The sequence below is a fragment of the Poecilia formosa genome, unplaced genomic scaffold (genome assembly GCF_000485575.1).
Source record: "Poecilia formosa unplaced genomic scaffold, Poecilia_formosa-5.1.2 Scaffold279, whole genome shotgun sequence".
Lineage (NCBI taxonomy): Eukaryota > Metazoa > Chordata > Actinopteri > Cyprinodontiformes > Poeciliidae > Poecilia > Poecilia formosa.
This window is the reverse complement of record NW_006800218.1, coordinates 386986-399956: the sequence shown is the minus strand read 5'-3', so window position 1 is coordinate 399956 and position 12971 is coordinate 386986. Positions and strand designations below refer to the sequence as shown.

Sequence of the window (12971 nt, the reverse complement as noted above, 5' to 3'; positions counted from 1 at the left end):
ATACAGCCCTCTAGTGGCAGACTGCAGAGGGACGGCGACGTGTGAACGAGAGGGCATGCTCTGATTTATGCAGAGCCACTCAGACCGTGAGTGGAAGCGGAGCCCAGCCAGAAGGACCGGGAGCACGCGCACGTTCCTCTGTTTTGACATCAGAATCGTGGAGGGGTGGGAGGCGTGGGGGGTTTGTGTAACAGAGCAGATAAACGTTACCTAACCCCCAAACAAGACGAGTCACGAGCGAAAGCCAGAACAACAGGAGCTGAGCAGCAGCAGCACGAGCGAATTGAGGTCATAGAATCTTACCATCAGAAGGAAACGAGAGGAATTTTTCCTTTTCTTTTTTTTTTTTTTGTCTTTTTAGTAGCGAACTCATTACAGTGGCCCGGAGGATCTGTGTGCTGTGAAATCATATGCTCCAGTTAAGCTAAACAAGGGCAAGGTATTCCCACATGAAGGCCAGATGAGAATAAAGAAGTAGGAATGCAGACAGACGAGTTGAGGATGGTTTAGTGCTGCTTGGCCCTGGTGTCTTACAAGCATTCTCAGGTTGTAAATATGCCCCCCAACACACACACACACACACACACACACACACCCTCCTCATCCCCTCCATCTCTCTACCTCCAAGTGTGTGCGCGCGAGGCAAACCTCAAGGGTTCGGAGCAGCGAGCTCATTAAAGGCTTTATTCCACTTCCAGGATCGCGCAGGATTGCAATATGGACATTGTTTACACACAAATGTTGCCCTGGGAATAATGTTTATTTCTATTACCATCTTGGAGGCAGAGGAGGAGGAGGAGGGGTTGTGGGCGGTGGAGGGGTGTTTGGGAGTGTGTGTTGGGGTGTGGGGGGGAGATGAGGGCTTGTCTGCACACATTGCTTTTCATGAAATACAGCCTCTCCAGGAGTGCTTTGAAGAAACGGCCGTTTTTCAAACCGCTTTCTTCTCCCGCCTCGGGCCGTACATCAGCCCCCCCCCCCCCCCCCCCCCCCCCCCCCCCCCCCCCTCTCTTCTTGCCCTCCTTCAACCCCTCCGGTGCCACACCATCATGTAGCCAGGATCTTATCAGGAGGCTTCTTCACGTAGCAGGGAGAACTACCCTCTTTCCGACGGGAAACTGGGGTGGGGGGGGTGAACAGCGTTCCCCGCTCATTAGCATGTAAACTATAAATGTCAGTGCGTGTGAGACGCAACCGGAGCGTGGGGGTGGAGGGGATGGGGTGCTAGGTTTACCTCGGCCGAGCGGTCACATACGTGTCATTTTAAACGGCAGGGCCCCCGCGAGCGCATCTGGGAGGCAGCGCGTGACGCAGCGCAGTGTTGCTACACACCCGGAGCTGTGTTTGGAAACACTGAGGCAGCTTGCTACTACGGCGGGGGCCAATGGGAGCCACTGAACCATGCTCTGTTTAGCCCAGCCAAGCGCACAGACAGAGGGAGAGGATGGAGGAGCAGAGCGGTGGTGGCGTGGGGGGGGCAGCGATGCAGAGATCCAGGAAATGCCTGAGCGAGAGGCTGCGACAGCGGGGGCACATCAGCTCACTCACACACAGCCTCATCAGGCCACACATTGATCACCCTCCCATGATATATCCCTCCCCGCCCCCCTCCTCCTTTAGCAGCGCCGCCGCTTAGAGAGCTAGTCGTTATTTATGAAATATTGAAATAACAAATGGCCTCTCTGGGCAGATATTAAGAAGAGAGATGCCACAGATAAGTCAGAGGCGAGCGTCAGCCGCGTCGCCCCTCCCCACACCCCGCACCCCCACCAGCGGGCTGCCTGCCCAGTCGCCTGGCTGCAGAAAACCTGCAGTCATCACAAAGTGGAAATATTTACAGCGCTCGTTCTTGCATAAGGCAGGATGGAGTGTGGAAGAGAGCGGCTGAAAAATGACTGTGTTTGTGTTTGGAGGTTGGGGGAGGGGGGGCTAATCAGATTCCTTCAGCTTCAGAGGCATTTAAGGACAGCTCAGGCATAGGTCTACTGTGTTGCAGCAGCAGAGGACAAGATTCAAATCATACGTTTCACATTAGAGGATTTTGACTGAAACCTGCTAGAAACCTGAAGCAGCATTCAGTTTTTATTCTCCTCTAATATGGAGGAAACTTCCAGAAAACTACAAAGCTGCTGAAACACTGAGTTCCTTTAAATCAAGGGTAAAAACCCACCTGTTCACAGCTGCCTTCAGTTCATAATAACTTGAACATTGACAAACATATCTGATGTGTATTTACTTGATGATTTTGATGATGGCGTTTGACTAAATGTTATGTTTATGCATGTGCCATAATTAGTTACAATGTTGTGTTTTTATGATGTAAAGCTCTTTGAACTGCCTTGTTGCTGAAATGTGCCGTACAAATGGACTTGACTTGACTGTCAGCCAGTCATTAGACGATTAGAGGCCTTTGCTGAGTAACTGTGTGTGTGTTTGTGTTTGCAGAACACTCTGGAGACCTGCAACATCTGCAGTAAGCCGATCATGGAGCGCATCCTGCGGGCGACGGGCAAGGCCTACCACCCTCACTGCTTCACCTGCGTGGTGTGTCACCGCAGCCTGGACGGGATCCCCTTCACCGTGGACGCCTCCAACCACATCCACTGCATCGAGGACTTCCACAAGTACGCAGCCCGACTGGTCCCAGTGCAGCATTCATTCCTCTTAGCAGTGTGTCCACACAGCTTTAAACCATCTTAAACTCATGAATCCACAAGTAACACCTTCAAATGTCTTAAATTAATAAAAAAATAAATAAAATTGCCTCAAATATGCTAATCACAGGTCTTAAATTTTGCTGTTGCAGGGTTATTCAAATTTAATTTAATTTATTTTTTTTCCGTGGGACTTTTCTGAGTAGTTACGTCAGGAGACTGCGTAGGCATTTCCAAAGGAAAGTATTTCACAAAGACCTGATTAGATGAGGAAAATGAAGCGTAACATGATTGGATGAGCATGTCATTGTAGGCGTTTGTCGAGGACTGCACCTGATTGGACAAAATTAATGTCTGTCATTTGACTTTTCTTTTTCTAAATTTCGCTAATTTACTTCTCTGGCATCAGGCTTTGATTTAGTTTATTTAGTTTCACAAGCTTTCTGTTGTTACTGAGTGTTTCAGATACAGCAGACTGTGTTGGCCCGCCTGACATCAGCTAATTCCTCATAACAATTGCTTCCGCCTATCTTAAGACAGAGCTTCCAGTTACATTTCAAAATAAGAGCATCGACATAAAGCAAACTGTTTCGATAACAAAAAGTAGTGATTTTTCAGAGATGTTTGTAACTGTGGAGGTCTAATTGGTGACATTTTGCCATTATGTTAAAGAACAAAATCCATTTTGATTCATGAAATAATGTGAAAGTAGTTCAAATCTAAATAAATAATAAAATGGTCTCTTGTGGCAACCAGTCAGCTGCACAAAACGTTTCCAAGCAGACAAAGAACGTTTCTTTCTTAAATGCAAAGTGTTATTTTATTTTATTTTTTTACAGTTTTGGCTTATTACTTAGTCTGTATACTCAGTGAATTAGTTGACGATCATTTCAATAATCGATTCATCCTGATTAATCCGATTAATCATTTCAGCTCAAGTAAAATCCCAAAGCAGTTCTTTGAAGTTTGTTGGTATAAAGTAACAAAATGCAGAAGGAATATTGGTGCTTGTAGGGAATCACCTGTGATTTTGTTTAAAACTGTTGCTTCTGAATCTGGGACTTTTTCTCTCTCTCAATCGTTCATGACCTGAAAGCCTGACCGGCTCCACGCAGCTCCGTCTGCTGGACGTTCCAAACACTGCCAGAGTATCTGGATCGATTCCTCATCAACATTTAAACACAGAAACCCATCGTAACGCTTCAACACGTCGCTCGCTGTGGTGCCGAGCGTGCCGGTAATGCAGGATCTCCGACTTCCTTGAAGGGAATTACGGTCAACGTTTTGAGAAAGCCATGTGATCCTTAGATGTGGACATGAATTTAATGGCGCGTTCCTGTCACTGTATCAGACATCAGGGAATTGCGTAAACAGCATTTTTACCAGAAATGTTTTTCTCCTCAGTGACCAGAAGGGAAACCGCTGGCTTTCAGTGTGTGTGTGTGTGCATGTGCCTGTGTGTGTGTGCACACACATTGTGGCACTCTGTGTATTTTCACATCGTGCGTATGACCTCATCAGCCGGGCCTTTGTTTCGAGGAATTTTGGAGCCTCGGCCCGTGCTGATGCTGCACGGCCGTGGTTCCCCCACAGCCACACCAGAAGCCTTCACTTCCTGACAGATACTGAATGACAGCCTGGAATAGAGGAAGCGTTCGCCTCACTTCTGGTCACTGAACGGGACCTACATTTTCAGCCAGTTTCTTTTTTTTTTTTTCAGATCCTCATTACTATTGTTAGAAAAACTTCTTCTCCGCAAGGCATTTCCAGAGTTACCCTTGTGAAGTTTTGTTCTGTAAATGGGGCTCTGAATGTTTGCTATGCACAGTCGGTAAACGGAGCAACTTTTTTTAAAGCTACAGAGTGAAAAGCACCTGCTGCACCGTCTGATATGTGGGAATTTTTCCACATTGTTTCATTGTTGGTGAACAATAAATTACGCGGCGTTTCAAGAGAAAAGGAAACAAATGTATGCTAATGTACAAGGATTTGTCCTTTATGAATCCTGTAAAGTAATAGTAAAGCAAAGGAAAAAAAGAATCTGTTTAATCTGAATTCTACTGATTTCCACTTTTTTTTTTTTTTTTACATTTTCTCACAAAACAACCCCAAAGCTGTGTGTATTTTTATTTAAATTTTCCACAGCACACAACACAAAGTAGTGCAGAATTTTTCCTAATTGTTTCTAATAAATTGTTTCTTTTGTATTCACCCAAGGTCAATCCTTTGTCTCCACTGTAATTACAACAGCAAGTCTCTTTAAAATACATGTGAGCTTTGACTAGGCCACTCTAGCACATTAATAAGCTTTGATTTAAACTAGTGGTGGAACTCTACTAAAAAATTCATTAAGTTAATTGCAGGGTCTGCAGTTAATCAAAATTAAAACTACATCTCAACAAAATAAACGTTTTCAATTCAAAACCCATTTTGCTGTAAATGGGTTTTGTTGCTAAGAGCTCAACAACAAAAATATTTCTTTTTAATCTGTTATTTAGGTTATTCCGCCATCAGGTTGGCAAAGACCTTCCCAGCATCAGCTTTGAGGACGTCTTTGTCGATGCAACATGTTTAGCATTGAGGCGATGTTTTAAACCAGAATGGCTTCGCTGATAGTTTAACTTTTTTTTTAGCACAACTTGCACACAACAATAGTCTTTTCCATTGTCCCAACAGATAGTTTTTTTTTGTTTGTTTTTTTTTTGTTTTTTTTTTGAAGCAAAAATGAACCTCCAGTGGGCCGAGAGAAGCGGCTTCATCCTCTGTTGGTTGTACATCAGATTGACAGGCGTATCAGAAACACACAAGTACAAAGGTTCCTGCTTGGGAATTTTATACACAAAAAAATTTATAAATAAACAAATAAAAGTAATTAAATAACTTTAAAAAAAAGCACTTCAAAATTTATGTAATTAGTTGAAATTGACATGTTAATTTAAACAATTTCTTTGTAGCTCTGACTGCACAGGTGCATCTGAATAAATTAGAAAACTATCGAGAAGTTAATTAATTTCAGCGACTCGGTTCACTGAGTGAATCCCATTATTTAGATCAGCTACACAAAGACTGATGTTTTCAAGGCTTTATTTCAGTTAATTGTTACTTTTTTTTTTTTTTTGCTTACATCGAATGAAATGTGACATTTAAGATCAGAATATTACATCAGACCATCAAAGTTGGATTATATTTCGGGGGCATAAAACAGAGTTTTATTTGAATCAGATTCTCAAGCCCCACACATCACCTCCCTTCATGTTCACAGTCATTCACTACTTTGTGTTGATCTGTTGAGTAAAATCCCATTAAGACACTTTTTAGTTTGTGGTTTTAACATGACAAAGTTCAAGAGGTGTGAATCACAGAGTTTCAGTTTGTGCTTTATCATCATCATCATCATCATCATCATCATCATCATGTGCTGCTGTTCTGAGCTCCTCTCCTCTGTTTCTCACAGGAAGTTTGCTCCGCGCTGCTGTGTGTGCCATGAGCCCATAATGCCGGCGCCGGGCCAGGAGGAGACCGTCCGCATCGTGGCCCTGGATCGTGACTTCCACGTGAAGTGCTACCGCTGCGAGGTACACATCCTTCCCCGTGTGTGTGTGTGTCTGTGTGTGTGTTTTTCTTTGCCAGGTATCCGCAGCGTGACGCCGTCAGCCTGAACTCGCAAGCTCGTCCCTGAGTCACCCTTTTCAAGGAGAGACGAGTGAATCATCGCTCTCTTTCCAGCTCCGAAATAACTTTTGCTCTCTCCCGGGCGACGTTCACGAACTCACACAGTAACCAGTCTGTCAGAAGCCCGTGTGATTAGCCGATAAGTGCCGCCGAGACAATGTGTGCCCGGCTGAAGGAGACGGGAGTTCATCACGTTGTCAGAGAGCCGCGCTGGTGCGAGCGCGCGGCGCTGCTGGCAGATGGAAAGGTCAGAGGAAAGCAAGGCAGATTAGTTCAGCTGAAGAGGCTCAACAAGAGAAGAAGTTTGTCACCAGGGAGCCAGGAGAGGATGGAGGAGACTGCAGGAAGGAGGGAGCCAGAGGTCGACTGCAGGCTTTAGTCTCAGACAGTAGGGATGTTCATGACAACTCTATCCTTCTACTTCCTCAACAAAATGAAACTAAAAAATTAGGGTTTTTCTTAAGCAAATAGGAAACAGTTTCCCCGTGGAAGTGATGTGATATATTATCGATTTTAGTAGCTGACTTCAAAAAAAATATTGTGTAGATTCAGTACACACAGATGTATAGTTCAGGTTTTGGGTTTTCATTCACTGTAATAAAGTCTGTGTGTAATGAATCTGTAGGATACACAAGATTCACTTCTTTGCATTGAATTACTGAAAAGAAAATGAAGTTGTTCTAATTCTAGAGGAAGCATCAGAGCCGGCCCCAGGCATACTAGAGCTCAGGTCCCCAAACTAAAAACTAAATCAGATTTTTCTCCGCTCCTCGGTGGGGAACCTGCATTACGTCTGTCCTCGACACGCCTGAACCAATTTGAATTTGAAAATGTTGAAACTGAAAAGTCTGATGTTACTCAGCAAAATGAGATTCTTTTCAAATGATGTTCGATGCAACTTCTGACCCTGCTGACCTTCTGGTCGGCCTCCTTTACCACTCGGCTGAGCCATTTCCAACCGAGTGAGTGAAGATATCTGGAGAGCTGGAAAGGTTTTATTCACAGCAGGAAATGATGTGCTTTATCATAAATGTAGCTGCAGCCGTCGTTTTGTGTGCACCTTTGCAGACGTTCTTCTAGGACTCTTATAGGGGTGTCTGTTGTCTTTTTGTTATTAGAAAAGGTCAGCTGAGGTAAATCTGGAAGCCTCCTTCCAGTCCTGCTGCTCCGATGTTCTCCGGCGCAATCAGAGACGGCAGAAGTTGCCCTGCACTCTGACATAAACAGACAAGGATAAGATGTGATTCATTATGCTGTCATAACATAGCTAGGTCTTTTCAGGAAACGCTTTTTTTCTTCTTTTTTCTTCCCCCTCATAATGTTGTCAAGAAACGGCAGAGAAGGCCAAGGTGCTGCAACAGTGACTAACAAAAAAAGGCAAATTGAAAATCCAATCTGTAAACGCTGCAAGGCTGCAGAGAGATTGAACAGACTGACAAGTTGGTGCACTCTTTAAACGTTGCTTACGCTGTAAAAATGAATCACGATAACAAGCATACGTCAGGTTTCTGAGTATGTATAGGTTTGTGAGGTGAAAAATTGGAGTGTGGAGAAGCATTTTTTTCACTGACTTAAACTGTCACATTTAAGTCAGATTTAATAACTAGATTAACACCATTAATTCTAGTTGCTCAGTGCTGGAATCAGGATCGAGAAGTTTTAAATCTTAACTCCCTTTTGCCTTTAAACTGTTGGTCAAACATTTTCAGTGTCCTCACAAGTTTACTGGAATCTATGTTAAATATTAATTATGTATTTTCCAGCCACATAGTGACATTCTTTAGCTCAATCAAAGAATGTCACTTTGACATTCTTTGGTATGTCAGTTGGTAACTTAGTTACCAACTGATGGTAACTAAGTTACCATCAGTTGTTGTTTTCTGAATGTATATCAAACATTGACTTCACATCACAACACATGTCTGACGCCTTGAAACTGGCCTCTGTCTCTTTAAGAACCACCTCACACTCCGCCTCAGGACAAAGTGTGGTCTGAAAAAAGTGTAGCTTATTATACCTGCTATGCATAAAACATCATCAAAATCAAAAGCAGCAGAATCTTTCTAAAACGTATGTAGGAACATCAACTAAGTTTGTAGACAAACACAAAAGAAAACAAACCCTATTTGTTATAATCTGCTTAGCAGATTTTTTTCTATACATTTTTCTTTTTTATTTAAAAAGTGAGAAACACAGCGTTAGCTCCCACAACAATTATTCCACACCTAAATTCCTCTAAATGAAGTACAATTGTTTTTGATAATTGTCCTAACCTTTGGGTTTGTTTTTTTGTTTAATAATTCGTAGTTGATATTATCGTGTATTGCAATAACGTCTGGGACAATTTATCGTCCAACAAAATTGATCATTCCGCCAGGCCTATTGGTTTCTATAATGAGCTCAGCAGAAGCGCAATTTGGTGTTTGATGTTTAATTGTTGCTGCCGCTAGTCTGGATGAGCTCAGCTGAGGACGTAAGGTCCAGGGCGGAGCTCCGGGTAGATAGGCGGAGCTTTGTGAAAGCAAGTGTTTAGGCTCACCCTGAGTGGTGGCAAAACACTTCCTGGAGTTCGAGTCATCTTCTTAACAGTGAGCGTGTGTCTTTCAGGACTGCGGCTGTCTGCTGTCTGAGGGGGACAACCAGGGCTGCTACCCTCTGGATGGACACGTCCTCTGCAAAAACTGTAACACCAGCCGCATCCAGGCGCTGACCGCCAAGGCCACCACTGATCTCTGAGCAGCCAGCCCAGCCAGCCGCCCCGCTCAGCTCCACTGTGATTACCCAGCAAGCGCTCTCTTCCTTCTTCCTTTCATTCCCAAATACCCATCCATTGAAGCTACACACACACACGCGCGCACACACACAGACACACACACACACCTGTATATGCCTCTGTATTTATGTTCACCTTAAGATACAAGAAACAGCATCATGTGTTCACCTTCGACACGTAGCACCGACGCGGTACAACCACTGCAGGGAAGCTTTGTGCTATTGAGCTCCGCTTTAGAGCCAGCTTCTAGTTACAGGAAGTGAGCTGCTGCCTTTCATATTCACGCCCAACCTATCAGGTATCCATCAGAAAATAATACATCACCCAGTGTTATTATTAGTCACCATCTATATGGACTTCGTTTAAGTCGGGCTGCATGAGTTGTTGTTGTTCATCAACCCAAATGCTTTTCCGTCAGACTTCCTTCCCTCTTAGGATCCAGTCTGCCTCACATGTTTGTCAGACCCACCCAGCAGGTCAGGTCATGGTTGGACATGTTTGTGTGTGTGTGTGTGTCTAAACGCTGGCCTTTTTTTTTCTTTTTCTTTTTTTTCTCTTCCCCCCAAAGTGTTTCTAAAATGTAGAGCAGAAACACCAAACACCAGGGGGTAAAAACGGCACGGCGACAAGCCGAATCCAACCCCGCCGCCGCATGAACCGACACCAAAGACCCGGCGTTGAACCTCAGCGCTTCCTGTTTCCTTGGTTTGATATGCAAGTACGCTAAATGTTGTTTACTCTCAGTACAAACAATCAGTTCCTCTGTCGGGAGGAAAACGTTTGGTGCCTTTATGACCCATTATTTTCCGACTCTCTGCTGTATTCAGTAGATTACCTACAAGTGGCCTAAACGGTAAAATCATCCCACTTCTCTTCAGATGGATGCAACCTTTTATATATATATGAGTCTAGTATCGCCCCCTTTATTTTAAGAGTTTTAAGAGATAAAAATGAATACACTCCTATGCAATTTTTAACATTAAGTGCATCGACACTTTAGAAAAATGAAATGATGAATAAGGAAATATTTTACGTGTACATATTGGAATTTAAGTGTCCTTATAGCAAACCCTTAGGCCCACGCTGATGTCGGTACGCTGTGCTGTATGTCGGTATTTGCGCTCAGCTTTTATATGTAGTGTTAGTTTAAAGTTGTTGGGAGAATAAGGGACCAAGAAAGATTTCCTAAAAAGTTTTTTTTTTTTAAATCACCATCTTTAATGTGCCAGATGAACAATCAGTTTCTTCTTTCTCTTCAGTCTAATTGCTCCAGTTGGACTTGTGAATATTTATGACGGGGAGTTGAAGGTACCGTGTGAAGTTTGAAACAGTTTTATTTTGCTGGCTGACTCTTGTGTCCTGGAGGGGGAAAAGCTCCGCCCACAAAAGGTGGTGAAACATTTTAAATTTGGATGATCGGGTTTGCCGATAAATGATCGTAAATCAACAATTAAAGAATCGACCCTGATGAGTATCACTAGAGCGTCCCGAAACTTCACAAGGTACCTTCAAGCAGCAAACACCGGGGAAACTAAAGACCTATAAAAGCCATTTTCTGATTTAATTCTGGAAAAACATCTTAACTATAGTATTTTCTCTCCTTATTATTTCTTTCACCTATTATATGTTCTTATGACAACAAAAAACATCTCTCTGCAGTGCATATGGCGTTACCGTAGATGTGATTAAGCCGTGGCGGTATTGTTACCATGGGAACACTTTGGAAATAACTATGCTAATGAGACTTTTGCTTAACTCTCAAGTTCTGTCTTGATTTGGCTTTTCCTTAAAAAATAAAAAAAACAATACCTAAAAAAACAGCCCAAACTCAGAAATTGACATGTGAGGCACTTCGATGTCGGGGTGAGGAGGTGGCAGGTTGGTGGACAGAACGAAGCGCCTCAAGCAGGAAGGAAGCGAAGGCCGCTCCTCCGAAAGGTTAGGCAACCTGAACCGGAGTCCTCAGGGAGTTCTACGTCAATATTAGGGCCCTTTCTTTCTTTTTTTATGACAACCAAGTTCTTTGTCACATAGAGAAACCAAACACACTGCGACATTTGGTTTATACGTCTCCATGTTGCAGAACTTTGACACACAGACGACTAAAATCTCCATTTATTTTAAACCAAACTGCAGGTATTCTTAGAGCGGGTGCTTCTCTTGGAGAACAAACACATCTTTACTTCAGACAGATCCATAAAAAACTAATTTTGCACACAGTTTTTTTATTATTATTATTCTAGAAATTTATTAATGTTCTATTGGAGCAAGAATTAGCCAGCACATACCTTTAATTTACACAACCCCCCCCCCCAAAAGATTAAATGGATAGTTTAAATGTTTTTTTACGTATGGTTCTGTGAAGTTATCAAAAATATTTGCTTTATTTGTGGTAGATGAATGTAACATGTTGGTGAGTTTGTAGAAAAGTGAAGAAATCATTATAGCAGTGGAAGGCTAACAGCTAGCTAAGTGGCTAGCTGTTAGCTAAAACTGTGTGTGAGATTAACAATAGTTGGTTCTTAAGGGTTGTCTGGGGCTTTTTGTAAGCCGGCCAACATCCGTGTTGCTACGTTAGATGAAACAGCCGACTGTGACAATCTGCCTGGTCAGCTGGGGCACAACAATCTGCCCTGAGGTCGCTAAGAGAGCAGCTAGCTCTGTTTGTACAACAGTATTTACTGATCGTACATTCCTGTGCTTTCCCCAGGTCTCCTAGCTGATAGGTGGACTAACGATCAGGCGCATTGATACAGCTGTCATCCTCCAACATAACTTAACATGTAGCAACAACAGTTTGTTGGAATGGCAACAATATTCAAAAATATGGTGCTGCAGGATCCATCAAAGTCCATTTTCCTCTTTTTTGTTTCTTTTTTAGATCGTTTTTTCCCCAAAACAAATGTGTTTATGTCCTTAATATATATTTTTATTGTATTTTTTTATTAATTAAAATGATCTACTTTCCCTGATTAAATTCTCTTTTTTTAAGTGACTTGTTTTAAATGGCTGAAGCCAACTAAATTAACATTTTCTACAAACTCCATCAAGTGACATTTCAACTAGAGGCAAGAAAATTATTACTAATAATCTGACAGAACATTCCTTCTAAAATATGAACTATCCCTTTAAAATGAAGAAGAGTTTTCTGCTCTTCAGTGTGAACTAAATCATGCCTGCATGTCGGCGTCGGCTTTATGAGCAGGTTATCTACAAAGTGTCCCCATGTTTTATATGTTCTCACTTCCTTCAAGCATTATATAGTTTACAGTGTGACACGAGACCTCTGAAAGAGACGATGTAAGGATTGGTGGTCTGTTCTTATTCTTCTGTTGTCGCCTGTAAAAGTGCCTTTTATCAGAGCAGCATCAGATCACGGTACCGTTCGTCTGATCCAGCCGCTCCTCAAAGATTTGGCCTCGTTTACTTGTTTTCTAGCCAAAGTAAATACAGTTTTTTTTCTAGTTTTGGACGCTTTGGGCCGCAAGCAGCTGATTTTTTATTATTATTATTATTATTATTTTTTTGTGTTGATCAGAATAAATTCTTCCAGCCTGTTGTCAGACCAAAGTGTCTGGTCTGAATCTGCAGACAGGGGCCCATCATCTAGTCCTGTATTCCTTTTTCTTCTTTAATAAAAGCTTTGCAAAAGCATCGTGTCTCCTTGTTTCTTTTTAGTTTTCCCTCTAGCGTTCTTAATTATCCTGAAAAAAAATGTATGCTTGGTTCTTTTTTTGGTTTTGTTTTAATGTTTTTTTTTTCTGATCCGTGTCCAGCAGGCTCCGCCCGCCCTCCCCTGCCGCTTGTTAACACTTGTCCTTTTGACCCCCAGACCGTCGGATCGGGCCGGTTAATGAGCAGATTTTCACCGT

General features: G+C 42.7%; 1 protein-coding gene across 2 annotated transcripts in view; it reads left to right on the top strand.

Moving 5' to 3' along the window:
- The window catches only part of lpp (LIM domain containing preferred translocation partner in lipoma), a 199289-nt gene extending 186537 nt beyond the window's left edge, over positions 1-12752 (top strand). For both annotated transcript variants that reach the window (XM_007571364.2, XM_007571363.2), the window contains 3 exons: positions 2446-2624; positions 6109-6229; positions 8934-12752. In XM_007571364.2, the coding sequence (XP_007571426.1) occupies positions 2446-2624; positions 6109-6229; positions 8934-9062 (429 nt within the window). In that variant the 3' untranslated portion in view covers positions 9063-12752. The remainder of the gene's footprint in view (positions 1-2445; positions 2625-6108; positions 6230-8933) is intronic.
- Positions 12753-12971: the final 219 nt, after the last annotated feature.